Source organism: Acipenser ruthenus, chromosome 29, assembly GCF_902713425.1.
Source record: "Acipenser ruthenus chromosome 29, fAciRut3.2 maternal haplotype, whole genome shotgun sequence".
In the NCBI taxonomy this organism is placed as follows: Eukaryota; Metazoa; Chordata; class Actinopteri; order Acipenseriformes; family Acipenseridae; genus Acipenser; species Acipenser ruthenus.
The window spans coordinates 17,187,855-17,207,421 of record NC_081217.1 but is presented as its reverse complement, the minus strand read 5'-3'; the positions used below and the strand labels follow the sequence as shown (position 1 = coordinate 17,207,421).

At 44.2% G+C, this 19,567-nt stretch overlaps 3 protein-coding genes across 4 annotated transcripts; 2 read left to right on the top strand and 1 right to left on the bottom strand.

Annotated features, from left to right (window-relative positions):
• The first annotated feature begins 3,028 nt into the window (after positions 1-3,028).
• Positions 3,029-8,671, top strand: LOC131702178 (G1/S-specific cyclin-D2-like). Its single transcript, XM_059004465.1, has 5 exons — positions 3,029-3,603; positions 4,694-4,909; positions 5,686-5,848; positions 6,695-6,837; positions 7,836-8,671. Exons 1-5 carry the CDS (start codon positions 3,358-3,360, stop codon positions 8,022-8,024), a joined length of 957 nt encoding a protein of 318 aa, XP_058860448.1. The 5' UTR covers positions 3,029-3,357; the 3' UTR covers positions 8,025-8,671.
• Positions 8,672-8,857: 186 nt separating this feature from the next.
• On the bottom strand, positions 8,858-14,278 carry LOC117433884 (bystin). The gene is made up of 7 exons (XM_034056307.3): positions 13,770-14,278; positions 12,651-12,813; positions 12,026-12,164; positions 10,975-11,108; positions 10,559-10,719; positions 9,944-10,046; positions 8,858-9,551 (listed from the first exon to the last, which is right to left on the bottom strand). Exons 1-7 carry the CDS (start codon positions 14,047-14,049, stop codon positions 9,200-9,202), a joined length of 1,332 nt encoding a protein of 443 aa, XP_033912198.3. The 5' UTR covers positions 14,050-14,278; the 3' UTR covers positions 8,858-9,199.
• Positions 14,279-14,476: 198 nt separating this feature from the next.
• Positions 14,477-17,605, top strand: LOC117429533 (mediator of RNA polymerase II transcription subunit 20). 2 transcript variants are annotated; one of them, XM_034049126.3, is made up of 4 exons: positions 14,477-14,611; positions 15,481-15,629; positions 16,174-16,427; positions 16,843-17,605. In XM_034049126.3, exons 1-4 carry the CDS (start codon positions 14,598-14,600, stop codon positions 17,056-17,058), a joined length of 633 nt encoding a protein of 210 aa, XP_033905017.1. In that variant the 5' UTR covers positions 14,477-14,597; the 3' UTR covers positions 17,059-17,605. The 2 variants fall into 2 exon arrangements, with proteins under 2 accessions (XP_033905017.1, XP_033905027.1); XM_034049136.3 differs by having other exon boundaries at positions 14,500-14,611; positions 15,455-15,629.
• The last annotated feature ends 1,962 nt before the right edge of the window (positions 17,606-19,567 follow it).

Sequence of the window (19,567 nt, the reverse complement as noted above, 5' to 3'; positions counted from 1 at the left end):
GAATAGCATCTCCTTATCCCTCATCTTTATCTACTTGAACCTCATACTATATTGAGGGCTTCTGGGTTTCGTCGTGTTTAACTACACCCCTTTTAAAATGTGCCTAAACACTGTTTAATACGTTTTGGTTTCTGATTTAAAACGGAGAAATGCGTTAATTGTGAAATTAATTCGGAAAGGAGAGACGAAAAGTCGGACGAAAGCACCAAAAACCAGAAGCCCTAAGTGTGTGTGTGTGTGTGAGGCTGTGTCTGTGCATAACTCTCGACACGGCGTGGACAGAGGTCTATTAGATAAATTATAGGTAGTCTGTTTTTATTTATTTTTTAAAGAAAAAAAAAACTTTCAACTGAATATACATTTTTAAAAAAATGCAAAAGCAGCACATATCTAAAGATCAGTCCGTTCATTTTCCCGAAAGACACTTTACAACAGTGCCTCCCCTGTTCCGCTGTGCGCATGTCTTCAAAGTTGTGCGCATGCGCAGTTAGCAAATAGACACTCTCCTACGGGGAGGCACTATTGGATAGGACACCTGCTCTGCACAATCACTGTCAGCATTGCCGGGTCTTACCTGATGGTCTGTCTGATGAGCCTCGTGTTGAGCTGGGTCATGCTAATGCAGCTTGAACCATTGCTAAGGATAGGAAGCTGCACCCACCCGAAAGCCTTTGGCAAGGGGAAAGGTTAATAAAAGTATATAAAAGGGTATAAAAGTGTACTTCAGAATTCTGCTTTGACCTTTAGGCTGTGTTGAGATGTAATCAAAAGTATTATTATTATTATTATTATTATTATTATTATTATTATTAGCAGTAGTAGTCGTAGCAGAATTGTGTTCTAGAATTATTTTTAAGTTTCTTTTGTATAACTACATATATCACCACTGAGAGTGGTTATGTATTTGCATACATAGAGTTAAAGATGGTGCTTGACTCAGCAGCTGATCAGGGGGAATTCCTGATCTGAGCTCCTGCTTGCAGCCTCACCTGAAACAATAGAGCCGCGCTGTTTCACAGCCACTTCCTTTCCTGAAAGGGCGGGCCAGCCCCTACCCCGAGAACGCTTCAGGGCTGTCTTTGGTCTTGAATATTGCTTTTCTTACACATGAATGACGTGTGATTGATTGGGAGAGGGAGGCAGGCCTGAGTAAGGGTGTGATCCATGGAGCCCTGCTGAATGCTCCTAAGAGCTGATTCCAGAACAGGATTTCAGCCAATGGAAACCAAGCTTTAGTCGTCTTCCATTCCACACATTCTGAGGATCCTATGAAGCTGTATTTCTGGTGTACAGTGTATTACTACCTCTTAAAAACTCCCATGAGTCCCCTGACTGTGCCCTACAGTCCATCATCTTCATAACAAAACTACATTATATTCTAACTCCATTCCTTCACAGTTTAGCCTTCAGAAAGCAGATTATACTGGGGGCTATGTGGTGTAGGGGGTGAATTCACTAGCCTTGCTCTTCTGGAGGCCTGGGTCCCAATCCTGCTCTGGGAGTGTGTGGAATGAGTTGCTTTAATCATAGCAGACCTGGGCTTATTAGAATTACAATGACAGCAGAATTGTTTACTGAAACTGCAATGACACTAAAACGAAACATAAAGAACTCCACACATGAACATGTCTATTCTAAATAACCCAGCAGTAATCACAGGTACTAATACAGAAACATGCCAGAGAACTTTTTTCAAACAAATGGGGTCACCAAAAGTGGTTGAAAACACAAGAATAAGGATCGAATGATACATTGTAATTGAACTGTAATTGATCAATGATATGGAATAATTACAATTACACTGTCATTGACCTCATGGCTGCTTTATATAGACAGTATACCATGTGGCAATACAATACAATACAATACAAATGTATTTTGATAAAGCAGACGTTTGGAACAATTGAAAGTGCTGCCTTTTCTGATCTCAAAGAACGAATAGGAATATACAGTTAGTGGTTCATTACAGTGCAGCACTAAGAGCAGGCAAGGCTGCCTGTGCATTTCAATGTGTTCACCCTCGGAAGACCTGCAGGTGTGTGGAAGCAACAGGAAGAGCATACACGCTGTGCTGGCTCCCCTGCTGTCTTCACATGCAGCTCGTTTCTCCAGCAGGCCCGGTACAGCGGACCCCGTCTCTGTGTGCAGTGGGGTGAGATGGGGCAGATAGCAGAGGTACAATTCACAGACGAAGCAGACATCCTCCCCTCCCAGGTGTCTCACAAAATACTGTTAGAGTCTCCTGCCAACGACCCTGACATCTGCAGACTTTTCTTGCACACATCTAAAAGGACAGCTTTAACAGCTCTGGAAAAATACTGCAGACGATAACAAAGCTGCACGGCATGAATTATTGTGCATAGAATTTATATTTATCTAATGCTGTGTTATCTTTTTAAATGCAGCAACCCCTTATTGCACAAGGGAACCGGTTATAAGTTTGTGTAACAAAGGGAACGCCGCACAAAATACAATGCTTGCACGTGAAACATAAAACAAAGGGATGCAATGATCCAGATACAAATAAGGTAGAAATCGTCCTCAAAAGAGCACCACGGGTGTTCCTTGGTGAAGCGTCTGATTTGAAACTGAAACGAATACTGGTGTAATGGTATAGTCAAACTGAAACCACTAACCTCTTCCATGGTTTGTAACCATGCGTGAAACAACAATTCGCCCTTCAAACCAACCGCCAACACTTTATTTGAGACATTACGCTTATGAAATTATGTTTTGTAAACAACGTTTTTTTAGTGACTCTGACAAAAAACACAACCCTGTTTATAAATTAGCATTTCCCAATGTTATATAATAATGTATTATTATTATTATTATTATTATTATTATTATTATTATTATTATTATTATTTATTGCATTTCAATGTTTATATGTATACAAATATTCATATCAAACGATATTAACAAAACAAAACCAAAAAAATACAATACTGTCTGTGCTCAGAACTATGCCCCTCACAAAAATGGACTTAGGGAGTTCTCTCATTGGCGGAGGTTGGTAACGTCACTGGGCATATATAGCTGGCGTTTCTGGGTTGCAGAAGCGGGGTTACAGTTGATGAGGGTGCTGGTGAGTGCTGTTGTGGGGACGTACTGTACAGGCACGGCAGAAAGACGCTTTTGGGGTTTGATTGGAGTCGAGACCGTGTCTCAGTTCCCGTAACCCCCCCACCGGAGCACAGCAGTACCAGCCCGACACCCTCCTCGCCCCCCAGTTACTGCCGCCTAGGTGTCACCAAAACCGGGCACCAGGGAGAGCCACACCGAACACACAGCTCCACTTCTTTTTTTTTTTTTTTTAAACCCGGCAGTAGTTTTGCAGTGTCTATCCCCAGTTTTATGGTTATGGAGCTACTGTGTTTAGAGGACAGCTGTTTCAGTCAACCGCGACATCCCGCCGGGGGGAGCCGGACTGTGCCGGTACTCCGTGCGAAATCGGACCCGACATTGCTCGAGGACGAACGGGTCCTCCGGAACCTTCTCTCCCTGGAAGAGAAGCTCCCGCGGCGGCCCGCCTGCTTCGGCAGCGTCCAGCGAGAGATACAGCCGGGTATGCGGAGGTTACTAGCGCTGTGGATGATACAGGTAGGATGTTGTGATCAATTCAGGAACTAGGTTATTTGTTCATATATTTTTGGACCGGGGTCAGTCGTAAATAAAGTAATACAAGGATTTTGCTACAGTTACTAAAAACCTGAAATATATTTTCATTTTTTTTTTGTAAAGATTATTATTTAGAAGTTAGTGGAATAGTAAAACTTACAACAAAAAATCCAAGTTTTGGTTTTAAGTTTAGCAGATTTAAATCAGTTAGTGTGTTTGATTTAAACCCGCTGAATCTCATAATCTTAACCTTTAATAGAAACATGCCGTTTTGAATATGTAATGTATGCAATATTTCTTTTTAATTGATCAACGGTTACTTTTCATAGCGTTTCAGTGTTTATTTTTTATATACTACAGCTCGATTTAAATGAGTAATTTATATTAATACAGTTTAATATTTAATTCATAGTTATCAAGTCCGATGTGTAAAACTAGATATTAAAAAAGTCAGTCTGCCATCTACAGGTAGTTGTTGAATGTAGTTTTATTTTTATTGTGAAATGACAATACTTATATAACACCGTTTTGCAATATTACATATTATAATATTGTACCAAGCGAGCTCTTTAGAGATGACTACGTGGAAAAGTCCTGTATTATACTGGATCTACCAATTAGAAAGGGCAGTATGTGCTTTTAAATAAGACAAGAGCCATTGCTAAACTATGGTGGCCTGCAGACAGCAATAACGTATTTAATTGTATTTCAGTGGCTTGAAATGCATGCAAGCTGATTGGCAAAAATAAACAACTGGCTGTAATCCTTAACAAGCAGAGTTTATCACCAGAAGCAGGACGTCATATCCCTACACACCTCAAGGAAATCAAAGGGGAAAATGAGAACTTCTTCTTAAGGAACTACTTTTGTCCAACCTAAAATACATCACAAATAAAACAGGGAGAAAAAAAAAAAAAGTTTAGCCAATTTATAAAAAAGCGCTCCTGTAATCCCTCAACCAGGCATTGTCAGTTACAGTGGCCTATATTTTCCACTGTGCAAACTCCCCGCTCCAAAGTAAATGCATGTCATGGGGAAGCTGTCCGCAATTCCAACCGCTGTGTCTCCTCAGGTGTGTGAGGATCAGAAATGCGAGGAGGAGGTGTTTCCGGTGGCCATGGATTACCTGGATAGGTACCTGTGTTGCACACCTGTGGGGAAGGAGCACCTGCAGCTGCTGGGGACCGTCTGCATGTTCCTGGCCTCCAAACTCCGCGAGACAGTCCCCCTGACCGCAGAGAAACTCTCCATCTACTCGGACAGCGCGGTCTCTGTGCGCGAGCTGCTGGTAAGGGTGCTCCTGGGACCGCGCTGTCTTGCAGTAAATGCGCTGTGAATATCACCAAACGCACACAGTGACAACATTATCTCCAGAGTCCTTCTGTTGAATATCCTTTGCTTCTTTGCTGTGCTTTTTGTTAATTTGGCAGAAAAGCATGTATTTAAAATACAGCTCTATAGAACTCAGGGTCCCTGTTGCTTCCTCTCAATTTCTGTCCAGTGGTCCAGCTACAGTAAAACCAGACCATCTGACCAGTGATGGAAATAAGACTCCTGTTGCATGACAGATTCACGCATTCCAGGTTTTACTACGAGCTTGATTAGCCACAGTGTGTAGGTAACAAGCTCAGGTGCGTCTGATTAAACTCCTAACAAAACCAGAAATGCATCAAACTGCTGTGCAACGGGTTCTGATTTCCATCCTGCATCTGATCCTCAGCCCGGATAGCATGGACCTGAATTACTGTAAAAACACATACAAGCAAACAACTACCCGATTTTCATGTAAGTTCTTAGGTCCTTGTAGTAGCTACCAGTTAGACAGCGATTCAAAAAAAGAAAATCCTTTCTAAAGCGTCCTTGGAATGTAATTGGCAGGCCGTTATTGGAATTGAGGCTTGCAAACCTCCCATCAGGACAGTTAATTGCTTTGAAACCTGGAGGACCCTGCTGCACTGCATGTAACTAGATAGCGGCTGTGCCGAGCTGCATGCTGTGCTTTGTGCTGGGTTGCGCCTATTCCTTCATGTCCCAGTGGATGTAATGCTGTGGTTCTGTTCACAGGACTGGGAGCTGGTGGTCGCTGGGAAGCTGAAGTGGGACCTGGCGTCCGTGGTGGCTAGCGACTTCCTGGAACTCATTCTTCAGAGGCTGCCCCCCATGCCCAGCGCCAGCCTGGCCCTGGTCCACAAGCATGCCCACGTCTTCATTGCCATGTGTGCCATAGGTACTGCAGCAGCTGGGCCTCGCCCCACAACCAAGCAGGGACAGCCATGCATGTTACAGTGCAGTTAAAGCCATACAAAAATGAAACATGCAAAAACGACTACCCGTGCCAGTGCTCAGGGGTGGAGTCAGTTCCTGTTTTTCAATTCCTATTCCCTTTGAATCCATTCCAACACATCATTGATCAAGATTACAATTAGCAGTATTCTGTTAAAATGAGCTTCTCACAGTGGCAACGCATTATTTCAATTGAACTCAGTGTTAGTCAATTGGTGCTCCAAATGAAAACACCTGAAAAATCGCAAAAAGGTCTCGCACATCAATTCCTTTGAAGGAATGGGAATTGATTTTAAAAAGAAATTGGAATTGAAAAATAGGAACTGACCCCAACCCCTGCAAGTAGTAAACGAAAAATCACTTCACCCTGACTTCAGCCTTGTTTAGCAGTATGAGATGTGAGAATCATTCAGAGATGATTTGTGTAAATATGGGCAAGTTGGTCTGCTGTACTTCACGAGATACACGTGGAAAAAGAATCTGGAGCAGTTTTCCTGTAAATATACCTCCTGCAGTAGTGCCGTTAAAGCTGTAACAACTTTCACAGGAAACATTTCATTTTTGGCTGTCACTTGTAGGCAAAATTCCTATCTTACAGATCTGTTACTTTCTGCATTATGGAGATCTACATGGGTTTTTACATTTCAGTGTCCTGTTATATTGTACAGTGCAGCACCAATGCATTAACTACTGTCAAATTTGAAATATGAAATACAAAAAGAACGTGTTAAGTGGATTTCTTTTCTGAACACATTCGGGGCTCCACATTGTAACGGGTTCTCGTTTCCAGATTTGAAGTTCTGGATGTGCCCGCCCTCCATGATCGCGTCGGGCAGCGTTGCAGCTGCGATTCGAGGGCTTGAGATCCCAGAGCCCGCCCTCTCCAATGACTTGCTGCTGGAGCGGCTCGCTACAATCACAGCGACTGACGTGGTGAGCTCCCGTGTGCAGGAATTCATTTTAGTCAGGAATACTTCACGTACGAGGCACAGCTTTCACAAAAGCTATAGGTCAGCATTTACTGATACTACAGCAAGAAAACCCTTGACTTTACATCTGGTAGATTCATGTATGTAAATAATAAAAATACATTGTTTGTAGAATATGGGGCAGTCTGTTTAACAAGCCCCTACCCTAGTCAGCACACCGTTCTGCTCTGAAGGCAGTTTGTTTCCATGACGGTGTGGAGCAAGATGACAAGCTCTCCCACATCCTCCCTGCTTCTCAGAACTGCTGGTCCACACCTCCCACCCTTGCAAGGGGAACGAGCACCAGCTCAGCCACTGCAGCCCCAGCGCTCTCAACGGAAACCTTTCTGAAAACTGCCAAGCACAGCTTTTCTGAGGCAGGGTTTATTCACCCGAATGCATGCTGGAGGACCAGGGTATTTCTGATCGTGTCTTTGCATGAATCAGGCTTCGCTGCACGTGTGCGTTTCTTGCTATCACGACTGCAAAGTGTTATTTCCATTTGTTTTCATGGATTGTGAAACGTGCACTGCTGCCCCATCGATTATAACAACCCAAGCTGGGGGGAATCAAGTAACTAATTGTCCCAACAAAGAAAAAAAGGATGAAAACACATGTTCACTTACAGTTAACAGCAAACCCTGCACATTAATAATACGCTATACATTAATAGCAACAGTACCAGGGTATGGGGTCAATTCCTGTTCCCTCTTAATCAATTCCAACACATCATTGATCAAAACTGCAATCCGCAGTATTCTTTAAAAATTAGCTTCTCACAGTGGCAACACATAACTTACATTGAAGTCGCTTTTAGTCAATTAGCTTCAAATTAAAGCAACAATTCTGCCTCTAAAATATCCATCCCAAGTCCCCAGGCTGTAATAAGTGTAACGTGTATGTTGGGTGCTGTTTTTAAAAGTGGACCCTGTAACACTGGCTGTCTCCCCCTCCTCCCCCTAGGACTGCCTGCGATCCTGCCTGGAGCAAATAGAGAACGCACTCCAATACAACCTGCCCAAGGAGGGCAGCCTGTCGGAGAGCCCTGAGCAAAGCACCCCCAGAACCCCCACCGACCTCTGGGATGTGCTTCTATCCCCCAGCCCAGCCAAAGAGCTGGAGGCTGGGGAGGATTCTGTACCCACTGCCTAATGCACCCGGGGGAGAGACACGGAGAAACAACTGTGAAGGCTGCTGTTACTGCACAAGCACTGTCAGGGTGCAGGACTGAGAATGAAATCTACAACATTTTGTAGCATGCTATTCCTGTTACATCAGTCCTGCCCTGATTTTTAGGGGGAGTGGTCATCTCACCCCCACTAGTCAATGCACTGAAGTTGTTTTTGTTTTTGCTGTTGTGCCAATGTTTTATAGCTTCAGAAAAAAAGGCTGTATTCAATGTTGAATTTTTGTATTGGTTGGCTTTTGTTTTTGTAAAGCCATTGTTCTCAGAGAAGTTTAGGGTTTACGCTGCAGGGAGCTGCTGTTTCCCACGAGCCTGCCCGAGTGCTGTAATACCCAGCCAGGGCCAATCTAGCAGCGGTCTGGGTGCTCTGTTTATAAAAGGACCTCCCATCTCATCTCTTACACTGCCTCACAAGTGTCTGCTGCATATCAACATAGTTCTGAACCAAAAAAAAATCTAATAAAAAAAAAAATGCTGCTTCTGTTTAAGGTTTCAAAATGAAATGAATAAAAACAATTAAAAATAAGCTGGCCAGTCATTGCATTTCTTTTCGTGTCTGTCTCAGTTTCTTGCAGAACAGTCTATACACGGTACCTGAAACCCGTTTGTTTTTAAACGCACTGTTAGTTCCACTTTTAAGCAGACCTGTGCGTTAGTGGGATTAGACAGATGGGTGGGAAGGAGCGACAATCCTCGATAAACAGAAACCAAACATCTGAATGTATAATTTTACACATAATGACTGCAGCTTTTAAATTACAAATCTGTGTGTAAAAATGACCAGGCTGCTCCTGTGGGATACATCTCCATCCAACTGGTTTAATTCTGTGCATTTAAATCAGTCCATTGAGATATTGGGTGGGGAACCTACATCACCTCAAATTAGTTATCTTTAATTATAACCTTTTGTGAACCCCAGTCTGTACAGAACACTACACACAATGATAAGCACTCTTGGCACATAGCATCACAACAGCATCTACAGGCACTCCCTCATGGTAAAGCTGCAGTTACAAGCCTCACATTATATGTCCCATCTCAATAAGAAGAGTGCAAGAGATACAGCCATATGAAAACCAGTTCACACTATAGAGCCCTCAAGGCTGTGTATCTTGTAATCTGTGCACTGTGTGTTTTAGGGTCAGTCCAAAGCCATGGGTGGCTCAGCAGTCTCCAGATCTCGACACTTGGAGTTGACCAGCTCCCTCCTGACCTCTGCAGATATACTGGGGTGTGTGTGCACCTTGAGCAGCTCCAGCAGCGCCCCCTTCTGCTCGGAGGACAGGTCCTCCTTGTAGCGCTGTGCCAAGGTCAGCAGGCTCTGGTGCCACAGCACGGGCAGCTCGCGCTTGTCGCTACGAAAACGCAGGAAGTGGAAGACCAGGGCGTCGATCACGCGGAAGGGGAGCGCGTACTTCTTGTCGATCATGAGCCGCAGGAAGATGCTGTTGGCTCCGTTGTAATCCATCTCAGCCACCTTCAGCATCGCTGCACTGGGGGAGGGAGGAGAGAGAGGGGGTTACACAGACAGAACCACACTAAATAAATCAACTGCAGCGACACTTCAAAGTTAAAAGTTTCAACTAAAAAAAAGTTTTATTAGACCCGACAACTGCAATGCATGAAAAGATGGTTTACTAAAAAAAATAAACACTGGTATTGGACACTATACTTGAAAAGCTGAAAGAGATGGCAGTTTGCATTACCACAGATAGCTGAAACACTGCATGTTTGTATTGTATGTATGGCAGGGAAAAACTGACAAGACAGAACTAACGGATGGAATGGATTTTGTTTATAACTTCAGCTGACATATTTCCAATTTAAGAAAGCACGGGCATTCAGCATTTGCTTATTAAGCTAAGAGGGCTGTCCGCTCGCGTACCTGCAGTGCAGCACCGGGATGGAGCACTTTGTGAGGATGCTGCCGATGATCACAGCCTCGCGAAGGGTGCAGGTCCCAGACTCACACAGCGGGATCAGGATTCCTGCACAGGGACGAGGCAGCGAGGCTCACTAATTAATACACGTCACAACAACAAGCTGGGGCTGCATTTACACATACTACAAGAAACTTAAAGACACCGAAAAACACTTGAGTCCAAATGCCTGGCTGCTCAAGCTGTGTGAAATGTTTCTCTGTTACAGGGACGGAAATAAGACTCCCAATGACCCATTTCTGGTTTTACAAGGAGTTTAACAAGTAAGCTTGTTGCCTATACACTGGTGGCTAATGAAGCCCATATAAAAACCTGGAATGGGTGAAACTGCTATGCAACAGGAGTCTTATTTCCCATTCCTGATCTACGTTCATAATAAGAGACACACTACAGGACTAAACGTATTATAAACCACAAGAACAGAGATTGTACTCAAGTTTCTTTTTTTAACTTCAGAGTTCCGTCCTCTGTGTTCTGTGCACAGGATGGCATCTTTACACAGGGCAAGACGTGCTGGAATTCTCCACGGAGAGCGTGATTTCTCATGCGCTGCCCCTCACCTTTGAACCAGGCTCCGGGTTTGAAGAGCGCCTTCTTCAGCGCGCTGTACAAGTGGAAGTTGAGCCTCTTGTACTCCGCGATGTCGTCTCGGACGCGGGGCAGCAACACCAGGTTGTAGAAGCGCTGAGCCATGCGCTCCTTCAGGTTGGAGGAGAAGATCCTGCAGGAAGAGGACGGTGGTTTATCAGTGAGCTACGACACACCACCTAAAACACACTATCCGATTCAAAATTCTCCCAACCCCCCAGCCCCCTGGGTCCAATGTGTAGTGCTTAAAGGGCCAGATGGGGAACAGCTGCAAAGTTCAAATCCACACTAACTTCAGCACCCAGCTTTCTCTCTATCTCTATCTCGCACTACAGGGTGCAGGAGAAAAGGCAACCCCTCCCCTCCAGTCCACAGTGCAGCTCTTTACCGGGTTGCCTGGTACATCGCGGCTGCAGACCAGCCCTCAGGATCAGTGATGTACAGAACCTGCTCCCAGTTGGACAGCGCTGGGATGATCTTGAACGCTTTGGGCAGCTTCCCACTGCGGTATTTAGAGAGAACCTGGGGGGGGAGGGGGGGGGGGGGAGGGAGAGCGAGAGAGAGAGAGTACTGTAATCTGTTTGGAATAAATATTTTATTAACACCCCTGTAGTGTGTTAAACTTGCTTTAGGCTTGTTGTGAATGTTTTTTTTTTTACCCCTCGCATTCAATTGTTGTGCAGAAGCTTTTACTAAAACTGCACTGATATTAAAATAATCACGTCAGGGGGAGAGGAATGGAGTGAAATGTATGTGGGCGGTACAATCATCGATATTTACTCGAACGATTATATTTTGTGTGCCCAATTAATCGATTGCTATTTTGAGGCTTAACTGACAGCCCTAACATAGATAATGCTATTTGCATTTGAAATAGTGAGCAGATAGCTGTGTTGATTGTTTGAGTAGTATTGTCCCTTGGGATAAAGTACTGAGCTCAAGTCATGTGATTTCATAAAAACGAGGCTTGTAACGATAATGATAATCTATCGATTGGGATCCCACGATAAGAAAATCGATAATATTTTATTGAAATCGAATACTCCGTGAAATTAAAAACGTGTCTTCTATATATTAACTTACTGTCAAGAACGTAATATGTGTTGTTGCTTCTAAAAGTTAGAGAAGATGTGTCTGTGAACAAATACAGGATGATGCTGCAGAGAGGCAACAAATTACTTCAATTGAAGTCACTCTCAGTGAATTAAACTGGCTTCAGATGAAAGCAATTGAACAATCACAACAATTACTCTGTGTCTGAAATATCAATCCCAATTCCTTTGAATTGGAATTGGAAATTGATTTGAAAATGTAATTGGAATTGAAAAGCAGGCCCCAACCCTGATCTCTACACTTAGGGATCTGAATGCACTTCTTTCCAGGTTACTCATTATGAAGACCCCCCCCCTGTTCCCCGGGCTCGGTTACCCCCGCCTCACCTCTTTCACCCCTTTGTACACCTCCAGCACTCTGGGGTCCAGCTGTGGCATTGGCACCCCCGACACCTCGGACATCATCGTCTCCACCTCCGTCTGCTTCTCTGTGATCTTCTCCATGATGATGTCAGCCAGCGTCTGTCTGCCAGGAGAGGAGGGGCAGGGGCGCAGATAAGATCCCCGTTTGCAATGCATTTGAAGCCCTTTCCAGGCTTCACCGTTAAAGGAGCGCTTAATTTTCTTACTCCTTGTTAGCTCTAGCAACTGAGCGCAGGTAATGGCTGGTTGGATGACAGGGATGGAAATAAGACTCCTATTGCATAGCAGTTTGATCCATTCCTCCTACTATGAGTTCAATAAGACATCGTGGCTAACCAAGCTTGTAGTAAAACCTGGAATGGGTGAAACTGCTATGCAACAGGAGTCTTATTTTCATCTCTGGAATACCAGCTGCAGTACCTTGCTTTGTAAAATGCTTGGAGATTTTCATCACTCCTCTATACAAAATGCATACACATGAACTACCATAGGTGACAGTGCTGGGAAGTCACACCCTAACTATAGCTGGTCACACAAGATTGCAGTGGGGTTACATGGCCTTCAGTTTGTGGTGCGGCTGGGTCAGTACCTGAGAGGCGGGTTCTTGTTCATGAACATCTCGATGGCCTTCTCATCCTCCGTGTCGACCTGCACAGCTGCGCCCCCACACCCCTCCTCCTCCTCCTCTCTGCCAGCATGAGACCCCAGGCAGGGCCAATCATCCTCCGAGTCAGAGTCCCGGGACCCAGAACCTGTCGACACACAAGAACATGCCGGCTCAGAACCAGGACAGGGAGGCACACCTGGGGTACATTTCAAGTGTTTAACAACGCATTTATCTGTCATTCATTTACAAGTATTTGACCACTTATAGTGACCCCATTCGTTTGAAAAAAATGATATAGTATGTTTCTGTATGTACCTGTGATTACTGCCCGATTGTTTACAATACAGTAATGTTTGTAGTTTACATTACTTTAGTGTAATTGTAATTTTAATTATAATTACTGCTGCGTAACTAACTGTAATTGAACTAAATACCATTGTAATTATAATTTCGGCAAACCATTCTGCTGCAATTATAACAGGTCTGCTGTATAGCACAAAAATAAATTCACATGAAATTATGGGCAATGTTTCGATAGAAAGTATTTTTCACCATCTTCAATGCGCTTTAAGAGAGCCTTCTATTTGAAATGTTTCTACATTGAGTGCGTCTCTAAGATGCAAAACTGTTACCGACAACATGACAGTGACCGGCATTTACTCCATTGGATATATCTGTATATATCGCTTTTAAACAGTCTTGTGCACGCATTTTTTTAATATAGCTTAGCTTGCACGATAAAACAGTCGACCCAGGTATGTGCCAACACCGGTGTTGCCGGTAGCTGTACAAAACAAATTCATAATATAACCACCCATCTCATTTTCTCTAACCCCAGCCAATAAAACAGAAGTATTCCTCTTTTCCTCTGGCCCCTGGCAGCAGTCTTTCTGTGGGGTTCTTACTGGTAGTAGAATTTGTACTGGTATAGGAAATCACTAACTGCTGCTACTACGATTTCCTACTGGTTCGAACAACTCCGTTTTTTGTTAGTTTGTCGTTTTTAAACTCCTATTCCACGGTTTCTCGACAGAGCCGCAGAAGATATTCGCTAGCGGTATTGCAGGGTCCGCACAGTCAGCGGTAGCATTCTTCTCTTACCCAGGACAGTGGTCTGTGTTTTTTTCCTCTCCGCCTTGCTCCCGGTCCCGTACTCCGCTTCCAGTTCCTCTTGCTGGATCCTGGCCTGTTCCAGGATCTTCCGGGACAGCTTCTCGTTGACGTACTGGTCCTCTCCCTCCTCCCGGTGGTCGCGGCTCTTCACCCGGCCGCTCGGCCTCACTGCACCGCCCTGCAGTATCTGATCAGCCAGCGGCATACCCTTCATGGTTTTCAGATCGCCCCCGTCTCCCCCGCCTCTGGATTTCTTCGATTTCGGCATGTTTCAGACCGGTGTGCTCGGTTCAGCGGGCTGTTAGTGTTTTGTTTTTTTAACTGTAATCCGGTACACACGTGCTGCACGTTCAAGTCCCGGGTGTTATTCTCAGAACGCACATGGGGTCCAAACGTGGAGCAAAACAGACACGCATGCGCGAAGTGAAACAACCTCAGCTCTTCCGCTGTAGCGCCACAGATACATAAATATCGTTGGCTAGAGTTCGAGATGCGCATTTGGAGAAATGTTAGCTTAACACAACACCGCCCCTCACAATCATGGCGACATTTATTGTATTTCATTTTGTGGTGTTGTTTTTTTATTTATTTATTTTTTACAATAAATAAGATGTAATATAAAATACTTAGCTAATACGTAATTATTATTATTATTATTATTATTATTATTATTATTTAATACTATAGGGTAGGTTTGTTTTTGCTTAGAGGTGATGTCATTTCCGCCACGCCGTACAACTCCACACAGGATGTTTCGCGTTTGAAATGTTTTTTCACGCAGGAAGCGTCTCGTTTGAAGTTGGATTTTGACGTGCGATGGGAGTCACTTGGTAAGAACGCTTTATACACCATAAAAAAAATAAAACAGATTGAGGAGCATGCTGCAGAAACCTGTCAGACTGTTACTGTTAGTGTGTGTTATTGTACAATACCAGGAAAGTGCAATTACACGAACATACACTCACTACTCCATGATGTTCTGTACTACAAATGTGCAAATTGCACAGGCGCTGATTCGTCATGTTATTAATCGAGCTTGTCTGTTATGTTATAAAAAGCGAATTGTTTATTTATCTTGTGTGTGAGCTTTCAAGGCGGTCAGTACAAGGTGAATTCATTCATGCAGTCTGTAGCCACGCCTGGATGCCGGATCTCTACAGACCGTGCCTGGGAGAACGCCGTGTGTGCATTAAGAGTTTTCAGGGCTGGATAAGATACCCATTACATCGCGGTCTGCGCAATTCCAGGCTTTGAGACACCCTGGGATTTCCATATACATCTCACAGTAAAACCCGGGATGGATCTTAATGCGATGCAATGGGAGTCTCAGTCCCATCCCTGTTATGTGCAGGGTTGGGTTCAATTCCTGTTTTTCAATTCCAATTCCTTTTTAAAATCAATTCCCAATTCCAAATCCCTTTTAATCAACTCCATCACATCTTTGATCAAAATTGCAATTAAAATGAGTTTCTAGCCGTGGCAACAAATCACTTCGATTGAAGTCACAGTTATTCAGTTGAATTGGTTTTCAAATGAAAGCAGGTGATCAATCACAACACTTACGTCTCTAAAATATCAATTTCACTTGGAATTGGGAGTTGTTTTTAAAAAGGAATTGGAAATGGAATTCAAATTGATGTGCCTAACCCTGTGTGTGTGTGTGTGTGTGTGAGATTGTCATTGTGTTCCGTGCGCGCAGCGTGTCCCAGGTTCCGGTGGCGGAGGGGAAGAGCGTGCAGCAGACTGTGGAGATGCTGAACAGGAAGCTGGAGCAGCTGGGTGCCGTGAAGCAGGGGAACTTCTGTGTGGACTGCGAGACCTACCACGCAGGGGCCATCGGCAGTCCCGGTGAGGAATGTTACTGCAGGGATGAGATGGAGTAATGCCGTCTCCTCAGACAGTACGGTTTCGTGTCTCATACCCAACGGGGTCAAACTGTGCTGTCATTGAAAGTCGTGTTGAATTTCATCCAGCTTCGCTTGTTCGCATGGAGAGGAAAAGCTTGCAGCAAAACCTGGAATGCCTGAAGTGTCTTATTCAGGGATGGAAATAAGACTCCCATTGCACAGCAGCTTGATCCCTTCCTGGTTTTGTTAGGAGTTTAATAAGGCACACGTGAGTTACCTGTACACTCTGGCTAATTAAGCTCACATTAAAACCGGGAATGAGTGAAACTGCGAGTCTTATTTCCATTCCATGTTGAGGGTGAAATAATTTAATCAGTCTAGTTTGCAGTGCATTGTTCTGTGCTATGATGATCTCACACTCCAGAAACATATTAGGCAGCAATGTAATAGATGGGCACGGGTTTACGAATGACTCTGTCAAGATTCATTATAATATCACGTCTTTCTTTAATGGGGGAAATCATGCCGTAATGTCCCCTCTGCAGGCCAGCCCCCCAAGTTCCTGTACGTCATGCACAACTCTGAGGCTCCGCTCAGCTGCTTTGCTCTCTTCGAGAATGGACCCTGCCTGGTGGCTGACCCCAACTTTGACGTGCTGATGATCAAGCTGAAGAGCTACTTCCAGAACGCCAAGAGCAACAAGGTGGAGAGCCGCGGGGCGCGCTACCAGTACTGCGACTTTCTGGTCAAGGTGGGCACCGCCACCATAGCGTCCAGCGCACGTGGCATTACCGTGGAGGTGAGAGAAAAAACACGCTGCCCACATCCCTGTCTTGCTGACTAGTGAACAGAATCACGCCCCTGGTAAATCTGCTCTGAAACTGACCATGCTTCTCATCGCAGTGTCAATAAGCCATACCACACCAGTCTGTAGGCTCACTAATTTCCCCATGCAAAATCATTCACCATGCAAAGTGAACTCAACCTTATAGGGTATAACAATTTATTTAACATCACACTCTTGGTTCCTGATCATTGAAATCATTTCTGAAACCCAGGACTGGGCGTGGGGCTAGCGTGAGTTCCAAGCCCATCCTACTCCCTGCAACACGGGTACCTGCCTGTCTTGCTTCGCCTCAGCTGCAGTGATGGCTGTGTGTTCTGCCCCTGTGCTTTTTTTTTTTGTGACGCCTGCATCTCATTTCTCGTTGCAGGTGGAGTACTGCCCGTGCGTCACTGCCAACGACTGCTGGAACCTGCTGATGGAGTTCATGCAGAGCTTCCTGCCCTCTCACATCCCCGGCGTGCCGTCCGTGTTTGGTGTGAAGACAGACGGGGTGTACAGCCCGTCCGACACCATGGCACAGTACCTGGAGCTCTTCAGCAAGCTCCGCAAACAGCAGGCAGCAACGGGGAGCGGCATGCGCTGAGAGGGTACCAGGAGGCTCCTTTAAGAGAGGAGACTCGGGATAGACGCTCTCTATCTCCTGCAGCTTCGATCGGACTGGCCCTCTCTCTCCACCAGCTCACTGAGACAGAGTTTCTGAAGGTGACACCTGCAATGCCAGGCTACGTGAAATCAGCCCTGCAAGTGACTTTAAAACAAATCAACGAGTGTGTATCAAGAATTAACAAAGGAGTTCCAAGTTTACATGTAGTTTTAAACACTCGGTTATCGTAAAGATATTCTGTTTCCGTAGTAGTGCCACTAGATGCTTTGTTATAATCTTAGAAACAAGAAGGCTTTGTCAGTGCTTTTTGTGGTGTAAATCTACAGTTTTCTCAGTTATATGAGTGGATATGGAGTGATAAACCAGAATAAAAGAACTCATGTCAGGTGAGCGATGAGCTTGGCATCACCCAGGAGCCTCAGGATTGACTGAGCAGCCTGAGTCATATCAAGCAGATTCATGAGCAGATCATTCCAGCGCATGTTGTCAACTTTTGTTATTGAGTAAAGTAATGTGTTTTTTATAACAGTGGATCGCGTCTCTGTCCTATTGCAGTTCAGTCCATTCCTGAGCTTGTTACATACTCATTTAGTCTTTATTTCCAACCCTGCACATCACACACACACACAATGTGTGGCTGTATATTTTTTTCCTTAAGGTAGTAAATCATTTACCATGCAGGAGTCTATCAGTGTGAGGCTTGGTTGTACAGTGGTTAAAGAAAAGGGCTTGATACGAGGATGCTCCTGATTCAAATCCCAGCTCAGCCACTGACTCACTGTGTGTGACCCTGAGCAAGTCACTTAACCTCCTTGTGCTCCGTACATCGGATGAGATGTAAAACAAACAAGGTCCTATTGGAAGTGTCTCTGCAGCAGCAGTTGTTGATGAAGCATAGTTCACACCCCTAGTCTCTATGATTTGCTTTGGATAAAAGCATCTGCTAAATGATTAAATTATTATTATTATTGAACTCAGTCTTAAGGGTTAAATTAAGGGTTAAATTGGACCTTTCCCACAGTGAGCTGGTCTTGATATTATGCAGACCATGTCATACATATTTACTCAATAAATGTATTTGCAGGTTTGATGTTTTTTCTCCCATAATTTTATTATTATTTGTTTACTTAGCAGACGCCTTTATCCAAGGCAACTTACAGAGACTAGGGTGTGTGAACTATGCATCAGCTGCAGAGCCACTTACAATTACGTCTCACCCGAAAGACGGAGCACAAGGAGGTTAAGTGACTTGCTCAGGGTCACACAGTGAGTCAGTGGCTGAGGTGGGATTTGAACCGGGGACCTCCTGTTTACAAGCCCTTTTCTTTAACCACCGGGACCACACAGCCTCCCACACTTCAGCCTTGGGGCAGTCCTGTCCCAGGTATTGAAGGTAGTAGAACCTATGGAAGTGGCAAACACAAACGTTCTGGCTCTACACATTGAAAGAGTGACTTCACGCCTTCAACAGATGGCTCACCTATTGCGCTCTGCATCTATGTGGTTTTTTTTCCGTCTGTAAACTAACATTTTGTAACATCAGAGGAGTAGCAAAATCCCAGCAGAGGACAATTTAAAGAAGTCTTTCCCCCTGACTGGGTAAAGTTTGGGTGACCGTGATGCAGCGCGTTCAGTGAACTGCACAATGCAAGTCAGATCATTCTACAACAGAATCCGTGTTGCCAGATCCACCCCAAAAAAACTAGATGAGTGCAAGAAAACCTTTAGAACTGCCCAGAATACCTCCAGGAAATTTAGTATGAGGGCTCAAGTTCCTGTTTGTATAACTGTAAACACAAACAATTCGGCTGGTGAAGTCTGCAATACATACTGAATTTATTAAGAGACATTGAAATCCAGCTTTAAATAATTCCAGAAGCACATCACGTGAAGTCATATTACACTAGATTGTTGTTAATTGCATAGCTCATGTGCCTACTGTAACTGTTTTATGCAATTCTCAGTAACATATACAGTAATACATTTAATTGTGCACCTCATAATTGCGTACAATTGTGAAGTACATTTCTTTTGTATGTGCGGCACACGGGGTATGTATTTCACAAGAATCGACTACATGTTCATTTTCATAGGAAATGTGCTTCATTTTTTTAAAGTTAACAGGAATATGCAATTATCATGTATGTAATTCATTGGAATGCACTGCACTTGTATAATTCTTAAACCTACAGTAATATTATATTGGCACACCATTGTAAAGAAAATCTGTAAATGTAGTAGTTTTCATCATTTTCTGGAATATATATTCACTGACTGGCACAACACTTATACACGGCTCTTACAACTAAATGCAATTCCTCTGCAACAAGGGCCCTCACCTATGCCCCTCACTTAAATGCTGTGCAGCATAGACTCTGTGTGGTCCTAGGGGCCCTAATGCCTTCTGCACATGAAGTGATCTTAAACTGTGACAGTCAAAGCAAATCTAACGTCTGTGGAAATTCTATAGAAATGTCACAGCGCATCC